The sequence below is a fragment of the Bactrocera latifrons genome, unplaced genomic scaffold (genome assembly GCF_001853355.1).
Source record: "Bactrocera latifrons isolate USDA-ARS-PBARC rearing strain unplaced genomic scaffold, ASM185335v1 scaffold_103, whole genome shotgun sequence".
Taxonomy (NCBI): domain Eukaryota; kingdom Metazoa; phylum Arthropoda; class Insecta; order Diptera; family Tephritidae; genus Bactrocera; species Bactrocera latifrons.
The window spans coordinates 172,234-193,864 of record NW_017534442.1 but is presented as its reverse complement, the minus strand read 5'-3'; the positions used below and the strand labels follow the sequence as shown (position 1 = coordinate 193,864).

The 21,631-nt window shown below is 37.3% G+C and overlaps 2 protein-coding genes across 2 annotated transcripts; both read right to left on the bottom strand.

Moving 5' to 3' along the window:
- Nucleotides 1–124: 124 nt before the first annotated feature.
- Nucleotides 125–9,621, bottom strand: LOC108968635 (activating signal cointegrator 1 complex subunit 3). The gene is made up of 10 exons (XM_018932768.1): nucleotides 9,405–9,621; nucleotides 7,627–9,296; nucleotides 6,646–7,344; nucleotides 5,884–6,572; nucleotides 4,717–5,265; nucleotides 3,773–4,649; nucleotides 2,642–3,650; nucleotides 2,120–2,570; nucleotides 1,925–2,056; nucleotides 125–812 (listed from the first exon to the last, which is right to left on the bottom strand). The coding sequence occupies exons 1-10, from the start codon at nucleotides 9,512–9,514 to the stop codon at nucleotides 480–482; spliced, it is 6,519 nt and encodes a 2,172-aa protein (XP_018788313.1). The 5' UTR covers nucleotides 9,515–9,621; the 3' UTR covers nucleotides 125–479.
- Nucleotides 9,622–10,959: 1,338 nt separating this feature from the next.
- Nucleotides 10,960–12,979, bottom strand: LOC108968326 (venom protease-like). Its single transcript, XM_018932287.1, has 4 exons — nucleotides 12,838–12,979; nucleotides 12,595–12,771; nucleotides 12,326–12,530; nucleotides 10,960–11,584 (listed from the first exon to the last, which is right to left on the bottom strand). The coding sequence occupies exons 1-4, from the start codon at nucleotides 12,923–12,925 to the stop codon at nucleotides 10,984–10,986; spliced, it is 1,071 nt and encodes a 356-aa protein (XP_018787832.1). The 5' UTR covers nucleotides 12,926–12,979; the 3' UTR covers nucleotides 10,960–10,983.
- Nucleotides 12,980–21,631: the final 8,652 nt, after the last annotated feature.

The following is a 21,631-nucleotide window of genomic DNA, read 5'->3' as shown; positions in this document are numbered from 1 at the left end:
GGCGCCTTTGAAAAAAAAAAAAACAAACATAACAGAAGAGTTCGATGTGTCCCCACAATCTAGAGTAAATCTCGGGCAACTTCAAATCCAAATATATAATGCAACATTTATATACGTAAATATGTATATTTTAAGTTATAACTTTTTATTCTTTGCTTCATACTCTTGAATTGTAATTTAAACGAATTAAATTCAGTTAAATTACAAAAATACGAATGGGCATAGGAATATAGTATTGATAATTAATAAAAAGGCGTACGTACTTACATATTACGTTTTGCGTACTTGAATATACATATAATGTGCAATGGTACAAAAAAGTTCGCGTACACTCAGAGTAACGACAAAAACTTGTTAAGGATTTCAAACACTGAAATAAAAATAGTTACCCAAAGCTAAAGTTCCTTTTGTTTCAATAAACAGCTGGCACAACTCTTCAATTTAAACTTAAACTTTCGAATATTTTATTTTTAAATCGCTCACGCTTTCGCATCAACGACTTCGAATTGTAGCTCGAATTGTTGATCCACACCAATAAGACAGTCTGAGATAAGGTACAGCGTGAGAACCACGCGTCCACGACGTGGCGTCGATTGGAAGCAAATGCGATTGGTGGCATGATGACCACGCATACTAACACGCTTCATGGCGAGCAACTCGCTATTGGCTTGAGAGCCGAGCGTCAAGAACCAAGCTTCACTCTTGCCCTTGGGATATTTTGGACAGTGTATAGCAATGGGATTCCCATGTTGTGAACCCAATTTACGTACATTGCAGTTCATACGTATCATTTTTATAGAGAGCACATAGTCCTGTGGAAGAAGAAATGTGAAGTGTTAAAAATATAATTTATAAACAAATAGGGAAGGCCTAAGTTCGGGTATAACCGAACATTTCATACTCCTACAACTTGGATTAGTAGTACCATTAGGTACATGAGGCTTATTACCGTTCCTACGACAGTCGGTTCTATGTACCTGGAACGGACTCGGATATTTATCCAGAAAAGGACTGTCAACTCGGCAAAATTCTGCCGCTACAAAAACAACAACAAGACTTGTTAGTGACTATAAATGGGGTCTAGGTCAAGTTTTCAGCGATTTTATTCATTCTAACCATGAAGATGCACCGTTATTAGAAAAACAAACTCTCTCAATTTTGTTAAGATAACTCACTTGTTGGTTGATATATGGGGTATAAAGTCACCCGAAACTTCGAAAATGTTTACATTAGGTATAAAGGGGCTAACCATTTTTGATACACAGTGATCAGGAGAGAATTTATCCAAATTTCAATTATTTACTTCTCACCATGACCGCAGCTCTTTTATACAATCTAGGGTGTAAAATTTAATGTCTCTGGCATATATAGTTATTGATATAGTATATAGTACTTTTAAAAGTTTCTACAGTACCGTTATATAAGGAGTGGGGGGTATTAGCATTCGACTTCATACATTTTCACACTGTCGGTAGAACTTATAATATTCGCGTTAGGCGAATTTAGTTGTTGTAGCTTTAATGGTATATGAGATATTTACTTTTTGCCGGCAAGTGCCCCTTGCCATTGTCATCACCTGTGCCGAATTATAGTTGTATGTTGATAATAATTTAGTACTAAGTTATGTTACTTTATACGGTTTCGGTTAATGTCGTTTTATGGGCGTGGCACTGGTCCGACTACTGGAAATATCTCAATTTTTACTGTTAGTTACAGATTGCATAGACAGACGGATGGGTAGACATATAGTCATCCGGATTTCAACTTTTCTCGTCATCCTAATAATTTATATGCATTTATATAACCTCATATCTATCTCGATTAGCTTTATATGATACATATAACCGTTAGATGAACAAAACTACTATACTCTGTAGCTACATATTGCATGAGTATAAAAAACAGTAATTCTATGATAACCTACTTCATTCGGATGTATTTTCGTCCATTTTTCTTTTGACGGAGCAGTAGATATGCGTGTTACAGCTTCCATATCATCAAAATGCCTACCCTGTATGGAGATCTCTACACTTAATTCTGGCACAGCTTGCAACACCTTATTAAACGGAAAATGCATATGTTATTAAAATGATACAGTACTTTCACAGTTAGTACATACCCTATAGATTTGTTCAATCTCTTGCTCTTCGAATACATCTCTTAGCGGGCCGGCCAGACGCTCGTAATCCTTCCTGCATATCTCTTTCAACGCCGGCAAAGTGAGATAGCTGTAGTTATGTTCTATATTATAAAATACCGACACATTCGCGGCAGTGACATGTGGCAATGTTAAAAATTCCGATTCGTCGAACCAACGTGCTTGTATGACACACTGCATAAGTTGTTGCAGGCGCAACGTGGTGCTGAGCCAGCCACGCTCTGCTGTGTAGTCGACCATGGCTTGCATGACACGCGTGGCATTGTCTAGGGTGGACTTGGTATCGGTTAAAAAATCTGAATTCGGCAGTGAGAGGCGTGAGAAATGCGCTTGCAGCAGCAAAAATGTTTTTGTGTATGGTGAGTCCCAGGTTGGAGCGGGTGGACGGTAACGACACGATTCGGCCAATTCCCTAGATAAAATATTAAAAGTTTAGCTGTTTTATGATACAAATTAAAATTTGAAGCAGTTTTCAATACACACTCATTGTATTTATCCTCGTTGTGTCGCACGGGCTGCTGATCGAATTCGTACGAGTCTGCGATAGCCACTAGTACCTCACTCGTACTCATGCCTTCAGTTAAATCGTCTAGAAAATGTTTCATTGTGCGATGTGATAAATAATAAAAAGACGCAATGCGTCCAAGGAACGTCGGTATAAGCATGTTTTCGCGTTGCAGCACACAGGCAGCTGATTCCAGTTCAAATATAACGCGCTCAATCAACGACGAAAGGAAACCATTGAGCTGCTCCGGTTCTAAGCCCTCCAAATTGTAATATGTTGGATTGCGCAACAGGCGTCTGAAGAAATACGTCCACGTCAGGTAGTCCAGTGCAGCCTGTTTGGTTTGCACAGTGCCGGAAACGATTTCCGCATTTATATGCTCCGACAGAACACCCAACAGGCTCGATTCAACGGGAAATGGATCGTAGAGGAATTTTTTATAGAAATTTTTCTTTTCATCGTGTACCAACACAACGGCAACACCTTCGTTATCGAATTGCGGACGACCGGCACGACCCATCATTTGCAACACATCGGTGATGGGCATGTCTACATATTTCTTCACTTTACCATCGAAATACTCAGTACCCTTGATGACAACTAAATGTGCCGGCAAGTTGACGCCCCAAGCTAGAGTTGCAGTGGCGATGAGCACTTGAATTTTGCGATTGAGAAAGAGCTCTTCGACTGTTTTGCGGTCTTGCTCTTGCAGACCGGCATGATGCAGACCAATGCCAAATGCAAGGCAGAATTTTAAATTGGAATCCTTGATTTGCTGTAGTATTTGATGCATTTCGTGCTCTGCTAGATGCAGGAATTGCTTGGGATTATCATCGCCAGCAACAAAGGTGATCAAATCCAATGCGGTCAGACGGGTCTGACGACGTGATGAAACGAAAACGATGGCCGGTTCGCAGGGGGAATATGTACGAATGGCCTGGAATGTCGGACGATTCATTGTGGCCATGCGCGGGCAATAATGCTTGCCTAAAAGTTGAAAAAATTGTTGAGGTTATGTCATCATTGTAAAAATAATTGAAATATCGATGAAAAAATATTCATTTGCAGTGGCTACTTGTAAATTATGTAGAAAACAAAATAATACGCACCTGAAAATCCATTGATGTGCACTTGTAGTGGCACGGGACGCACCGATGGCTTGAAGTTGTACAGTCCCATTTTCTTGATGCCCAGCCAATTGGCCAAATCTTGCGCATTGGCCAATGCCGTTGACAAGCCGACAATGCGAATGCTGCGCCCTGTGTGCGACGTTATGAAATTAGTACGCGACACAATTACCTCGATAACCGGTCCACGATCTTCGCCCAGTAAATGTATCTCGTCGATTACAATCAATACCACATCTTGTACGTATTCGCGCGTTTGCCACGACCGACTTATACCGTCCCATTTTTCCGGTGTCGTCACGATGATTTGACTCTCGCGTATGGATTGTATATCGGGCACTGTATCACCGGTCAGCTCCACCACCTTCCAACTTAGTGGCGGCTGCTCGAAGCGTCGCTTCCAATCGTTAATACGCTCCTTAACCAGCGCTTTCAGCGGTGCAATATAGACTATTTTGGCACGTGGCTGCTTATTGAAAGCACGGAAAATAGCGATTTCAGCCACAATGGTCTTGCCGGAGCCAGTAGGTGCACCCAACAGCACGTTGTTATCGGTATGGTAGAGACAATGGATGATCTGTGTTTGAATCGGATTGAAGTGTGTGAAATTGTATAGTGATTCGAATTTCGGGTTCTTTAGGCATGAGACCGGCAACGGATGCAACGGCAGTAACTCGGTCAGCGGCGGATGGTGTTCGGGTAAAACGAGGTGTTTGAAGGAGAGCGCCGTCCAAGTGGCGCTGCCCAACCAAGTGTCGCTTGCAATGCGCACATAATATTGCGGTGGCAATGGCTCCTTTAGTGGAATGGTCATAACCAACTGTTGCGGCTTGCCACTATAAACGAATTTGCGCGTGGCCTGTTGGAGGTAAAAGAAACATTTACATTAGCGCTAGAAAGTAGTTAAAATTGAAAGAAGAACGTACCTGAAATTGCTCGGAGTGATAGATGAAATTTGATTCTGGATCATCAATCCAGAGCCAAAAAATTTCACTAACTTTGCCATGGACTCGGTCATTCCAATTGAAATCGGCCCAAATATCGATCTTTATTCGTAAGACTGTGCGCGTTATAGGTTGTAGGGTTGCTTCAATATCGAGCATGGGCACTTCGCGTGCTGAGCGTAACACCAACTCGGCATGACGTGGATTGCGCAATATCTCCTTCAGTTCATTTTGCTCCATTTCGCGCAATGTATAAAGGCTAATACCGCGATGTTCCAATTTGTCGATAGTTTCGGCATTTATCGAAGAAAATTGTCGCAACGGCGTTTCGTAATCCCATTGCTGTCGTTCAAACATTTTACAGATCTGCAGAAGACGTGTAGCCAGTACAGCGTTGTTGTTGCGCAGCACAATCGAGAAGAGCGCGCGTGTTATGCGCACTATGTTTTGCACAATGTACGCCATGTCGGATATGAGTGAGAAGGACTTCACATAGCCGTGTGAGAGATAGGTTTGCATCAGAATGTTGACCTGTAGGGACGAGTGATAGAAAAAAATATGTGAGCACTTTGTTCCGAGTAAGTGTGTTAGATAAGTTGTCATCGACGTCCTCCAACGGTAGAGCAAGGAACCGGCTATTTCGACGGGGTCCGACCAACGGGAGAAGGGTGTCAGATGTGTAGGGTTAGCAGGGCATGAAAAGAAGTGGCTAGTGTCATGCGGTGCCTCATTGCACGCTGATCCTATGTTTGATATGTCAGGGTCTATTCTGGATAAGTAGGAGTTTAACCTGCTACAGTACCTAGAACGAAGCTGTGCAAGGATCAATCTTCGTCTGCAATGGGTGGTGGTTTGACTTCAACTACGCCATTAACTGAGAGGGAGTCGGTGGATATTGATATCATCGGCCTCAACACCCGCGCCGTTAGTTCTGCTTTCTATAGACTGGACAAGGCAGCAACACAAATGGGTCTGGCAGTGAACGAGGGCAAGACGAAATATCTCCTGTCATCAAACAAACAGTCGTCGCACTCGTATGTATGTACGAATGTCTTGGGAATAGATTTATAAAACTTTAAAAAGTAGGCCTTTGGCCAGTTTGACGCTGTTTTCGCTTGTTTATGCAGGTAATAAATGTAACACACTCACCTTACCGCTGACATTCTCACTGCCGCCGGCCGCTTTGACCTTACAGTAGTATGTGCGCAGCTCATCCAATTCTTCTAATTCGTCATCACGTACTTTAAGTTGTTGAAACTCTTGCGCTTGTGAAATCATTGCAAAGATCTCGGCTTCATTCATAAAAGGCTTTAATAATTCGTTGAAAATCTCCACTGTATCATACTTAATATAGAAATGCGATGCTGTTCGTCCCAACTCGGTAATATTGAAATCCATTGTGCGTTGGTTGAACCGTATCATGCGCGCCTTGTCTAAACTCAGAGCAGCGGATATAATGAGGCTACGTCTTTTGGGCTCGAGCGTTGGATCCTTGTGCAGGTCAGTATATTCGATGCCGTACACATGTGGATTAATGCGCATACGCACAAACAAATAGGTGTAACTCAGCCATTCAATGGCCTCTTCAACGTTTGAAATAGTACCAAGTGTTATTTCGGCATTCAAATTATCGGCAAGGCATTGCACGAAATTCGATTCGATTGGGAATTGATTAGTTAGTAATGACAAGTAGTGATTCAACTTGTCGTAGGTGGTGATGATGGTGCCAACACCTTTTTTATCGAATTGCGGACGGCCAGCGCGACCGAAAATCTGCAACACATCCAAAATGCCAAGGTCAATGAATGAGCCATGTTTGGAGTCGTAGATATCAGTAYCTTGCATGCAAAAATCAAATGGTTATAATGCATCTAAGCAAAATTTTTCAAAAATGTTCAAAAAATCGCATACCTTTTATTATAACTGCATGCGCAGGCAGGTTAACACCCCATGCCAATGTAGATGTGCAGACTAGCACTTTAATGTGGCCCTCGCCAAAATACTTCTCGACCATCTGACGATCAGAACGCAGCATACCTGCATGGTGTATACCCAAGCCGCAAGCGTATAACTCCACCAATTGTTTATTACGACTCTTTTGAATGGCTCGTTGCGCCAAACTGTAGCTATTCGTTGCTTCATTAGGCAGAAAGAATGCGCTAGTGTTATTTTGCTGTGCTAATTCGCGCAAGGTCGTGGCGGTTCGTACTGTTGCATTTCTGGCATGTACGAACACCATAACCTGATGACCCTCCTTTACCATGTCCAAGCATTTTTGATAACAAATCTGATCCATGTCCGTGAGTTGTTGAAGCGGTTTTACCGATTTCACGCCAATAAAATTCGTGTCCAAAGGCACAGGCCGGAAACGTGAATCAAAATAGAAGAGTCCTTTCATTGGATTGACTCGCAGAAAGTGAGCAACATCAATATAATTGGGCAAAGTAGCCGAGAGACCAACTATACGTATCATACTCTGCGAGGACTCCACGAGACGCAGTGTGCGTGCAACAAGGGCCTCCACAACGGGACCACGCTCACCATGCAGCAAATGGACTTCGTCAATTATAAGGAGTTTCACCAAACTTATTAGGGCCACATCGCCAGCGCCTGTTATGGATTATGAAAAGAAAAAATGGCTTTACTGATGACACTTTAGGCGGATGTACGTAACCGGAATGAACACCGATTTTTATTCAACCAAGGACTGTTAGACTGAGCAGAATTCAATAAAATATTTGAGAGATTTTTTCTGCCCTCACAAACACGTCTGCCCTGAAGGAATAAAAGTCCTGGTCTGATCCGGTTGTTTAGCCCGAATGCCATGGAAACGGGAACTAAATATACTTCTAAGTATTAAAAAAAAAATTATATGTCCATGCGTCAACTCACCTTTCCTAGTTACCACATCCCACTTTTCCGGTGTTGTCACCAGTACTTGCGTCTGCGTCATTTCCGTTTTCGTTAGCTGCATATCGCCCGTCAACTCTCTTACTACAATATTTAGAGATTTTAAACGTTTGCCAAAATTATCCACCATTTCAGCAGCTAAAGCTTTCATAGGCGCTATGTAAACAATCTTAAACTGATCGCGATTGATGACACCATTTTCAAGATGTGCACGTATTGTATGTACCATAGTCAGCATAGCGACATTCGTTTTACCAGCACCAGTGGGAGCGCACACTAACATATTTTCGTTGGTGTGATACGCCACCGGATAGACCACAGACTGTATGCGATTGAGTTGTGTACAGTTTTCGAAGGCCATTTTGCCAATATCGTCGAGATCGGAAATTTGTATGCGATTGTTTCCGATACTGAGTGGCGGTGGTTCGTTGGCAGCAATCTTCACTTCCTCATACTGTTTATTGTCTATGCGCTCTGCATGATCTGGCAGGCTTATACGATTGCCACCTATGAAGCCGGCATGTTGTTTGGCTTTCAACTGGCTGTCGAACACATATGGATACTGTATGGCGTTGCTGTTGTAATTGGCTGCTGCGCGTATTTCTTGCAAGCGTTGCGTTGTTTTCAGCACCGGTTGCTGTTGTACATTTTCAAGTAATTTACGTTGTTGTTGTAGACGCAATTGAGTTGGATTCAGTGCACGAGCGACATTCTCATCATCGTTGTCGTTATTTCGGTTGATGTTGTGCAACATGCGTTGCAATTTTTTCTCCTCGCGTCGATTTTGTTTGTTCAATTCTTTTTCTAGTGCAGATTGCACTACGACGGTTTTCGCAACGGTCGGACGCAATTCAGCGTTACCCGCGGTTCTTTGTTGCTGCGCTAATTTACTTAGTTGCAAACGCTGTTCACGCTTTTCATATTCCACCAATTGTGCAGCAATTGTGCTGCGTTGCTCTAGCAGCTGTTGTACCAAATCGAAACGTTCAAAGCCTAACAGTTCGATGAGTTCATTTTGCAGCTCGTTGTTACTACGTTTGGAACTAAGTTGCTCGTTCACTTTCGCAACGAGTTTTGGATCACCAGCAGCTATTGATATCTCCAACAGTTGCGTTAACTCGCTTTCATCATGTCCACTGTGTTGTTGTTCGGCTTCTTGATTCCACTGCATTGAAAAGTTGACTGACGCGTTTTTGAGCAATTGTGCGGTCGGAGCAAGATCCTGCAATTGATGTAAATCGCCTAATGGTGGTCCTTTCAAACGTATGCGTATATTTGTGCCCCAACTTTTCTTGTCCAGTGCATCTCGATTTGTTTTGCGATTCCATTGCTTTAGCGCTTCGATTTGATAATCTTCAAGCAGTTCACGCAAAGCACCAACACATTCTTGCATTTTTGTAAATTTATTTTCGAAAACACTGCCAAACATACTGCGTACGCGCATTTTGGAGGCTATGGTGACAACGCGCTGCTCCAGCAGTAGCCAAAATAGAAATAGTGTTGCATGATCTACAACTTGCGGTTGCTCCTCGTAGCCCATGCATTCTTGCACAATATTCCGCAGTTTTACAAGATTTACCTTCGCTTGTGCTTGTTTATCGGCTGGAAACTGTTCCAGCACTTTTGATACGGTTTGTCTTTCAGCTATTTCACTATAAATGCAAAAAATATGGGGGTATTATGAAGGTTTTTGTTGTTGCTTTTGTATTTTTCTGACGTATGCAAACTGTAAATTGTAAATCACAGCTGTGGACACTTACTCTTGTTGCAGTTTTCGCAGGTCGGCTGAAGCGGCACCGGTTAGTGGAAGTTTCGCTTCTAAGTCTGTATTTGCACGCAATGCAGATGAAAAGCGTGGTAGCTCCTTCATCGTTGTAATAACACTTAATTTAACTTTGACTTAACTATATAATGGATTATTTTATGAAATTTTGTGAAATTTTAGCCTTGAGAATTGATTTCTTATTGTACTTGATATTTCGCGATTATAAGAAATTATCAGCTGTTCCACTGTTGCTTTGAATTTCATTTTATTTCCAGTGTCACCACTGTAACAGTTCGAGCACTTAACCCTTAAATGCATATTGTTGCAAAATTAAAACATACATTGGATATATTATTGGTTTATTATATGTAGATGAACTGAATTGACACTGAACGATCGAGAATTCGTTCAGGAGAAGTTCCAGAAAGTGTTAAAGAAGGCGATATTTCATTAAAAAAAAAAAACGATGAAGATAATGTTGTTGATTGAATTCCAACATAATGCTAGGTGCTATTGAGGGCGTGTGATCCCTTTTTGGATACATCGCAGTACCGGCAATTTGAGTAAGAAGCCAGGCCCATGTTAAAAAAGCGCTTCTTAAACCTACAATCGCCAGGGTAGAATGCGACAAGTAGTCGGGATTTGTTTCAAAGGGAGATTGATTACTAAATTTCTACACCTGCTGAGGTTGAAACCCCCCATTAGCAATTTGGCTTGGTTCATGCCTTGGAGTAGTTGCCAATACCTCTCACCCTACTACTCTTTCTTGCAGCTCTGTTATGGTATGAGGACCCACCGCGATGGGGGGTTCAGGTCTTACCATGTTAATGGATGCTGCGAAGCTGGCGAGCTCATCATCCAGTTTATTCTCGGCTATACTTTTGTGACCGGGCACCCAGATAAGGTGGACTCCTGCACCAGTAGCGATTTGATCTCGTACGAAGTGATTGCTTTAAGTGCCGCAGGACGTTGGAGGTTTATCTCTAAGCACTGACTTCTGATTGATAAATGATCGGAAAACTTCCCATATGTATGGAGAGTATGGTGCGTAGTCCTGCGACTCCTACATCAATCCCCTCTAACATTTTCGAGCCGTCGGTGGCCCGGATTCATCGGGTCTTTTTCTATACTCTGCTCCACAACAGCCTTTAAGGATGCACATTATGTGCTGTTCTTCGAAGAGAGTCGGGTATAAATCAAGTAAATGTTGTCAAAAAGACCACACGTCTGAAAACACACCCGTTACAATGGCATAAGACACGAATTCTATATAGCATAATGACGAAAAAACTGATAGGCAGTTTTGAGGAAATCCATGAGGTGAGGTGAGTTGAGATTTAGGAGATACTCAAGCATTCGATTATTTTAAGAATATTATAAATTGAGATTACGACAACCTCTTATATGGGCGCACTGGAAAATAGATTAGTTCGTGATGTCAAAAGCGTAAGAAGAACAAGGCTTAACTCACAATTACAATGAAAGTTAACCAGATGAATGAAAATTATTGCAGACAAAACTGATTATATATGAAATGAAAACATTTTAAAAAAGTTTGTCACATTCCACATTTATTATTTTTTTTTTGGCCACACATGAAATTCGATGAACTCCACAAAAGCAGTAACATTTGTATTTAAGCTTGGTGAATCTTGGCTACCGCATTCGATTTGACCTTTCGATATGATACCGGCGACCATATACAAACATTTGTATTTCTCCTCCTTGGAGGGAAATGTTATGAGTAAGGGTCCACCGGAGTCCCCATTGCAAGTGTCGTTAGTTTTACCGTGCGCACAGAATTGTGTGCGTTCTCTCAGGCCGCGTACCAAATTATGCGCTTCGTTTGCAATCGGTCCACAATCGTTGAGTTGCTTCAATTGAACCCGACGTAATTGTGGAGACATATTAGTCGAATCGTCAACGGCACCCCAACCAACGGCCCAAAATACGCCCTTGTTGTATACCGTTCGATTTGGTGTGAGCAGGCAAGCAGGTTGAACATAATCGGTGAAAGTAACGGTGCCATTCAATTCCAACAACATTATATCGTTGTAGTCTGAACTGTCGTATGCAGAGTGCGAAATCAGCCGACTTACTGAAAACTCCTGAACACCCTCATCATCCTTGCTAGAACTGAAGTCCAAATCGCCAAGTCGGACCCTATTTATATCACTGTAAATTTACGATTAATTGGTTAATTATTTAATTTAAATTTGTATTACTATGCTGTTTAAACGTTGAGTGATATTATTTTTTTCATCAACAAGTCTAAGTTTTTAAGGATTTATAAAAACTGAAAATACGAGGTAAAGTTTAAAAAGCTACGAATTACGCGATTACAACATTGAAAGTCGTTTAGAAGCTTATCAAACAAAAGTTCCATGGCTGATCCCGAGAACGTACTTAGTCTACTATATGAGGTCTTTCCTGAACCCACGAAAGAGAACTTATGTATCCGATCTTATAAGTGGCTTTGTGGTCAATGTAAATTTCCTTACGCGTTTAATTTCTATTAGCACAAATTTTCCAAGTCTTTAAAGCTTGATTTCGCAAAGGCGGGACAGTGAAGAAGAAAGTGTGAATATATTTCCACCTCGTCTACTTCCTTACAGTTTCTGCAGTAAAATTCTTATCCTGTTAGCGTTGACGCCGTTAGAGTAATAGTGACCTGGGAAATACCAGCTTGGATGCACGATTAGTTAGCTCAAAGCTAATGTACGCGATTTCGAATATAGTTCGTCTGATTTTATCGACTAGTCACGTCGTGCGTTGAGAATGCTATCACATATTTTCAGTATGTTAGTATTCGATGTCAATAGATCATCATGCAGTACTCAAATATTGCTTCAGTTGCAACACAGAGGCTTTTAGATGAGAACAGACCTCTTGGTGCTTCGAGACTAAATTACTTACCCTGCTTTCGCGCAATGACTTGCAGTCAAAACGAAACGTTCACTAATCAGTGTACCGCCACAAAACCAATCGTGTTTTTTAGTCTCCAAATAGAAGCGACCTACCAAGGCAGCTGGTGGAAATTCCTTTGCTTTAGCAAATTCTCCACCGGTTATGAATTCTCGTGCACAATCATTAGATATCATTTCCGTGTATTTTTTACAAGCTGAAAATAAATAAATGCTATCTACAAAAAAAAAAAAAAAACGACATAAAATGTTACGTCTTACCAAACTCTGAAGGCAATTTTGCTGGCGTAATAATTGGAGTATCGGGCTCTTGAGGACAACAAACAATGCCCTGCTTTCTATTACAGTAATTTATATCATCTCGATCGTACAGCACTTTGCAATCACTAAAGTATTTACAAATGCATCGTTGAAACTCACATTCGCACGGCTCACCCTCTGTTAAATATTAATAATTTGATAACTTATGAAATGTGTCTTCTTTTTTGGCTTCTGTTACTTTACCAGCTTTCCGTGTTTTGTTGTGCACAGTTCTCGATAATGTGAATATTAGGAAGATGATGTGCGGCAAATATTTCAATAGTCCTTTCATTATGAATGTTGCTTACTAACTGTCTGGTGGCTTGACAGCTTTCCTACTGAAAGAAATTGGATGCTGAGAAATTTTGAAGACAACTGATAACCTGTGCACCTCGCTCTAATAATGCACCTTTACTTTGCATATTCGTAATATATGAAAGCTTGTATTTTATATTTGAACAGCATATGTATGTATGTATGTTATGACGACTCAAAATATTTATTGCCTTATCATGAAAAATGGGAATTCCTAAAAATCAAAGAATACGTAATAAAAACCATTCGCCGATGAAAACATAATGCAATAAACCTTGCATAAATAGTGACTGCGACGTGGATTGTTATATTTATTATCTCGATCAGAAGGCTCGGTAAGTACAATGACGATGTGAGCGCTTAGTTAGTGCCAGGTCTCCCTAAGTAGGTAAGGTGGAAGGGGTGTACCGCTAAACAATCTATATAACATAATCCTTCTGCGAAAGAGGTCGTAGTGTCAGTTCAAATGATAGTGACGGCTACAGCGAATGTGTCTTGGAGTGTATATCGTCTAATCACCCATTTTTTTGATAAGACTGGATTACTGAAACCAATAGAAAAAGTTTACCCAAATTGGATACTGGAGTGTTGATACTGGTAAACTGTAAAAATTGATCTTGTAGTTCCATAGAATCAAGCTCATTGTACTAGGTATTAGCGAATTTCAAATCTGGCAGTTCAGTTTTCTCATTCTATATATCGCATTATAAACTGCGGCAATTGCCATTGAAACGAACCCCCTGAGAACTCCTCTCAGCAGGCTCAGCTCCTGGGATTCGGGTGAGACACAAAGGGCTTGTACCGAGGGCGGTCGCAGCAAAAAAAGGAAGAGTAAAGGTGGATATGGTGACCCGCGAAGGAAGCATATGAGCGTTGCCAGTTTAAAGGCCAGGCCAGTGGCTAATGCATGGAAAGTTGCCACTTGTGCAAAAGTTTTAATATAACTAAGTGTGTAAATGATTTATCACAACATGGGTATCTCTTTAAAGAGGTCTAGGTAAATTTGTAGTTGGAAATATTTTTAAAAAGGTTTGCCAACCATTCGAAAGATTTAATTCAAACATATTTATACTTTAGTTTTCCGTTTGAAGAATATTTTAATTTAAAAACTTTTCATAATTTTCCTAAATTCGTTTATTTTATTAATTCAATTTGTTTAATTGCCAGTTAAACATATAATTAGCATTAGCTATTATTCAGTAGATTTTAATGATATGATTACTTTATATATATGTATGTGTGTGTATATGTATATGTATATGTACTATAGGAAATGTACTTTAAGGATATTGGATACAAAATGAAAACAAATAATGTTCCATGAATATATTTGTTTTGATCTTACAATGAATTTTCCTTTCTTTTTGCAATATTAAATATAAGTTTTTTTATTTATTTGTTCTACATTTTTGTATACATGCAAACATCTGGTAATACTGCTATATTGTCAGACATTTTTTTACTTTATATATATATATATATTTATTATATAGTATTTATATTTGTATATAAGTAGCTACGTATGTATATGTGTACATAATCAGATACGGATATGATATAAAAATTGTCAGAATACTTGGGTCTAAGAGACATTAGGTGAACAGTCGCTTGCTTAGCAACGAGAAAAGCTTTTAAGAGCAAGCTTGACTAAGTTTTCATTTTTGCATTAAAGTTTTAAAATAATTGGTTTGAGTGAAAATAATGTGTGTTTTTACATCAAAGAAAACGCTGGAAAGAGCTATCAATAGCCAAATAGTCGTACGCCCTTAATATATAGTCTAACATTTTAATATAAAAGCTTATAGTGCGTTTGAGTGTTTCAGATATAAAGCGAAGTACGCTAGTTATTGCAGTAAAAAGACAAAAAATCTGAAATAAATTTTACTTGTCTTTATCGTAAATAGATAGTTCTTGGTGAGCCTACTGAAATTAAATTTTTATGTGCCCGAAAAAGCTCAAAAGTTAAAATTTATTCAATAGAGTTTTCTCAGAATTTACCATAAAGTTCTAACTTTTTAATTTTTTTGTAAGATGCGAGAGCTTTGGTAGCTTGTAGCTTAGGTACTACTCCGTAAGCTTTCACATTCACATTCCAATAACACGTTTTAGCTGTGTTTACCTTGTTTAATTCTACATAGATAGATTTATGATTTATGTTTCAAACATTTTCTTTCTTTTTTAATTGAAGTATGTATTACATATGTGATCGTCAGAATACTTTATTTGCGATTTCTATTAAAACTTTAGATTTCTTTTTGGTTTTTTCTTTAGTCAGAGATATTTTTAATATCGATTAGTTGGGCAGTACAGTTTGAGTTCAGTATATATTTGTAATTACTGTATTTATGTAATTAAATTTCAATTTGATGCGCGACGATGGATGTGCCATACGTTTTAAGGGCGGTAGGGGGACACAAAATTCAATATCTTTGGTATAGTATAAATGAACAAAAATTGTTTTCAGATTATTAATGGTGAATATTTTCCGTGTTGTGTCACATACTTTTCTTTTGAATTTTGACAAAATATTTACATCACGGAGGCCGTCTGGACCCTTCCAAATGAATTGCTCATTTTCAATATCGGTGATTTTTCGAAATTTTCATGGACCACTTGAAAAAAATACATGGCAAATTATATTCTTTCGAATTATAATAAACATTCGCCATTAAATTTGAAGTTTCATTCTTTGAAAAGGTAGGGAACCTTGAAATGGACCACCCTTCATAAATCAGTGAGATACTGATATGTCAAAAATTGAAACAATTCCTAACGAAATTGATAAAAAATAATCAAATTACTTTGGAAGTATAATTTTTGTGGCAAAAGTTATTCCATATGAAAAGATGTAAAGTAAAGAAATCGACAAGAATCCATATAGACTTTACTAAGATGAATAAAACTTAACTTCCATTAGTCACTTTCGTATTGCCCTTTTTCTGCGTAGTTAAATTCGTACTTAATGTTTGCCAGTTGTTTCTTCGATTCGCCACTTAACATGTTTTAACAGATCGCTACTATAAGTCTGGTGTTTTAACCGGGCAAATTATTGTGACCGGAAAAGAGCTCGTAAAGACATTGATTTCGGCGCCGCGCATCTTACATGCTATACATTCAATTAATTGAGTTTTTTATTTCTAATACTGGCTTGCAGTACTGTTTATATTTCAGGATATGTGAATTCCAAATCGTTTATTCGAATATACCATATGTATGTATGTAAGTTGTCAGATTATTAACTGTATGCTTATCGGTTTTAGATAATTTTCCTAAATTCGTTTATGCAACCAATTGTTTATTTTACTTTATATACTATATATATATTATAATATATGTGTGTATATGCTTTTATGTCTTTAATTAGCGTTCAACTATTTAATAGATTTATCATATGATATGAATATTTTATATGTATATGAACTATAGGAAATGTACTAGTAAGATAATGGATATGTTGCCTAAATTCGTTACAAAATTAATAAAAACGACTATTTCATGAACATATTTCACATGATCTTACAATGAATTTTCTTTTATTGTTGCTGTCTAGTACAAATGTTTGGTGTACTCTTATTCATATTTAAATAAACAAACTGTATATTTGCAACGTTGTTATGTAGAATATTTTGCATATGATTACTTTATAATTTTTTATATATTTCAAATATTTATGTATATTCCAAAAACACATTTATTTCGTTAGTTTAGTCGATCGATTTTCTCAATGCAATCTTACGCGAACTTTCGTTGAGCTTTCATGCTTATGGAAGCTTTTTTGAAACAAGTTTAGAAAATTTGCGAAGTTTATTACGTAACAATGATTGAAAGCTTTGGAAGAGCTTTCACTTGAGTAAAGAAAACGAGTGTGTTATTCCAAATACCAATAAATGAAACAAAATATTTGCAAACAAGTGTTTTATATTATTTTATACTGCCACATGAGAATTGCGTATGTGTATAATTAACAATCGGGTGGAAGTCAGTTGTGCGAGCTTTCACCTATGCAAAGCAGACTTTGATTTCTAAAGTAAAAAATGACTTTTGTGCATTTATATTGGCAGTGCGTGTAATAAAACATTACTTACAGTTCTACTGACACTTTAGGACTTATTTATAAAAGCTTATAAAAGCCAAGGAAATTGAATTCTGTTATATTTATAGCTCACAAATCCATTTAGTTGTAAATTGTTGTATTAATTAAATATTAAATACTAACTGAAAGCATAGTTGTGCTGTAAACAGATAAAAATGTTAAAGCCCTCATGAAATTGGCAGTAACTTCTGATTTTAAATTAAACGTGCGTGCTTACAAGTCGTAAGTTATTACACACAAGCTCTTTGAGTATGTAGGGACGAGCTTACGAAGCGCCCAAAGTCTATATCTATAGTCAATTGTTTCTTCGTAAGCTTTCGCACAGTTAGTCTTAGGTTGTGCTTTTTTGGGCATGCAACTTTCGCTGTATACAAGAGAGCTTTCTGTTTGTATCTATAAATATTGAATTTATTTTTTTTTTGTTGCATATCGGTTATCGTAGAATTTAAAAAATTTTTGGTTGCATATTGGTTTTTGTATTATATTATAGTAGTGTGTAAGCTTTCACTTATTTATTAGAGTTGGTTATGGTTGGTGTAACATAGTTACAAATCAGTACAAATGTGTTCGAATCATTTTTTATTACAATTTTAAAACATTTTGTTTTCTTTTGTTTATTTTTGATTATAAGAAGAGCTTTTGATTTAATATTTTGTCGCTCTTTTATTTTTAGAAGACTTTTTCGTTTAATATGATTTGTTATTCTAAAAATATTTTTGTTTTTCAAAATATATTGACTTGGAATTGGTATTCTTAAAGCAGTTTGGAGGTTCGTTTCTTACTGAGATTGAAGTTAGTTTCATATGTCTAGGCTTAATAGATTTAGGTTGTATAGTGATTCGCATATTTCGAAAATAATCTGAGAAGTTCGATAGGGTTTACTGGTTAGGTTCGGATTGTGGACGTTAATTTTATGAATTATTAGACTTCGTTTAGTTTGATTGATAAAATATTTCGGGCAATAATACTATATATATGTATGTATATTGACCGATTATACACGTTTAATATTTTTCAAGACTTTTTAAAATTGATTATAACTGTAGTGTGTTTCTATTATCAAACTACAATTATGAGTAGAAAAGGTGGTACATTTATGATCGTTATGCTTTATTTGTTCATTTACTTTTTTTCTTTTGTTGTTGGATAAATTGGATTATTTAGCGATATATTTATTATGAAGGCTGTTATATATTTTTAAATAAATAAAATAAATAAATTAAGACGTAATAAATTTGTAAATACTCATAAAAGTTGGAGTGTCTTTTGACGCACTAACTCGACGACAGGTTTGTTGCACACTGTCGCAGTTTCACAAACTCGAAAACGTCACTGAATATGCTGTAATTTCTAAAAAAAAAATTGGACGCCACTTTTCAAAAATTATTGATTTTTCTTCCTAAAAAGTCAGCAATTTTTTTGTGCGTATTTTCCTATAAATGTTAAGATTTTCGTATCATTTATTCACTAGTTTGATCTCCTAATTGAAATCTTCCAAGTGAGCTTTGTCTGACCCTTTAAAATACAACACAGGAGCTATTTTTAAACTAATCGCCTTGCAAAAAATTCTGAACCGCTATATATAGTGATAGAAGTTAAAGGTCATAAAATTATCCTGCTACAGGTTGCCAGATTGTTGAAAAAAAAATACACGCATAAGAGGTCTCGTTGTAGGCATGTGGTTGTGAATGAGGCAAAACTTTTTTTTTTTTTTACAGCTGAGTTTGGTCTGCATTTCATAATGAACAGACTTATTCCGAAATAGCGTTGCAAATCATTCAAATTTATTACCAACCTAATGGTTCGGAACAAAAATCTCCTTCAGCCGTAAAACTAACTTTTGGTTGAAAGAACACGTTAATGAAGCATACTGTCGCATTTGAAGTGATAACAATCTATAAATCATCGTTGGGTCAGCGTTGCACCCTCAAAAAGTCACTGTGTGATGTGTTCTAAGGTCTGTGTGAATCATTGCTCCATATTATTTTAAAAATGAAACTATCTAAAATGTTAAAGCCCATCAGGAACGCTATAGAGTCATGATTAATAATTTGTTCGTAATCTGCATTAGAGGATGTTTATGTGGACGACCTTCGGTGCCTATAAGCCGGCCGCTACAAAACCATACATGCAACGAAACAATCAATTTATTGCAGGAATGTGTGCACATTACTTCGCTTTGCTTCGTGCCGTGGCCTCTAAGTTGGTGCGATATAACACCGCTGAACTATTTTTTGTGGGATTATTTATTCGGTCTGTTATTGCTGATATACAGCTGCAATTGCTGTATAAAGTGGATTAGATGCGAGTTTTTTTATTTACTTATGAAGCTAGATTCTTAGCCAAAACATTGAATAATATGCTTTTTATTTCTTCTTGAAAACCATATGCCTAAAAAAAGCTACTATGCCAAATATGAGCGCGATCTATGAACCATTTTTTTTTTTACAGCAGCTGCTTAAATCGGTACACCTCAGTGATGGATAAAAATATTGAGTAAAGAATTTGTTTCAAATTTTGTATTTCTAACCAAATTTCGTGTGCGAATTCATTGCGAATGTTGGCAAATGCTTACGGTGCTGAATATACAAGCTTATGAGTGGTCTAAAGCCTTCAAAGACGGTCGAGAAATCGTTGGAGCCATGCATCGTCCTGGACGAACTTCGACCGCTTCAACTGTTGAAAATGTTAAAAAATCGAAGGATATGGTGCTGGAAAATCATTAGGCAAGTGTTCAAGAATTTGAGCTCAACCAATTACTGCGCGTCCGTTCGAGTTTAGGCGAATATTTTGAGTATGAAACGTTGAAAAATTGTTTTCAAAAAGAGTACCGTAAATAGGGCTCTTGGAACATGCTTGATCCTGCGAGTTTCAGCATTATAACTGTAGATGAGACGTGGGTTTACGAGTTTGACTTGCAAACAAGTCAACAATCATCAGAATGGAGGGAAAAAACGAGACGAAACCAAAAATTCAATGTGATGCTCATTGTTTTTTTGTTTTGTTTTTTATATTAGTTGTTTGGTGCATCATGTATTTGTTCTGGAGAGACAGACGTTCAATAAAAAGTTCTATTTAGCCGTATTGAGACATATGCGTGGGAACATCCATCGGAAACGGCCGGAATTGTGACAGAACAAGTCATGGATTTTACACGATCATTATGCAACATTGCTATGATTGTGCCCGAATTTAAAGCCAAAAAGAGGAATAAATACCATCGATCAGCCATCGTATTCACCAGATTTGGCTCCGTGTGATTTTTTCTTGTTCTTCAAACTGAAATTGCCGCTCCGTGGAACCCGTTTTCAGTCGAACGAACAGATAAACAAAATCGCCGAAGGAGCTGAAGGCCAACCCTAAAACGCTTATGAAAAGTATTTTAAGCACTGCAAAAATCTTTAGCATAAGTGTACTACATCTGGTGGGTATTACTTTGACGGCGACAAAGCCGATAAATATTGATGAATAATTAAATATTTAGCGTTTTATTAAAAATTTCCGGTTTTTTTTTTTTTGAAACAGCAGACATTCCAAACTTGCCTGCGAACACGTACGAGATATGTTGAAGAAAATGAACTGTAAATACCTAAATGGAGAAAAAATAATAGTAAAAGAAAACACTTTTCATTTCGTAAAATCATTTAATGAAAATACTCAATATTTATTTGAAATTAATTAAAAGCAAAGAAAAAATAAAACTTAACTGCTAACTAAACCGTTATTTGTAAATTATACTTAAATTGCTTTGCATACGAAATTAAATAAAAAAAAAAACTATTTTAAATAACAAAATTACAAGAAATAAATAATGCAAGAATTCTAAGCAAACTTCTAAAACTTTTACGCAGTGAATAGTGAAGTTAACGGACACGTGGAAATGTAAAATTTACATTGAATTTGCAGCAACGCTCAGTGTTTTTGCTTACAAAAGTTTTGACTTAATTCAAAGCAACAAATGTGGTCAACGTTAAAGATATGCAGATGAAAGCTACAATTCCTGCATTTCGCCTCGACTTCTGTATGGGAAAGCTTTCAATTTAAATTTACAATTTGCTCGCTATAAAAAGCTATATTTATACATATGTATATAAAATTACAAAGCATTACAAAGAGCGCTTACTTAATATTTATATAAGTTAATTTTTTAATTTTTATTTTTATATGCCTTTTTCCATTTTAGGGCTTTGGCAATTTTTATGTGTGTGTGTGTGCTTTTTTTAATTTTAGTTTATTAGAAAACATCTATTTGAGTGGCTAATGTTGCTGAAACTATTTGAGTAGAGTTAAGTTCGTTTGTATCGTGATATGTTTTACAAGCTACCAACTATTGCAATAAACTTCTGTTTGTTTATTGGCATTTCATACAAAATTGTTGTGGTGTGCTTATTGCAAAAAATTGTACAAATTAAACGGAGATTATTTTACAACTACAACATTTCGTTTTAAATAAAAAAAAGTAACATTAAAATATACATAATTTCTATTTCCTGGAAACTATAATATTTGTGAAAGCTTCTTGGCAAATTAGCACAGGTTGTTGTTGCTCATTGATGTAGCAAATTTTTGCTTTCAACTTGCTTGATTTTC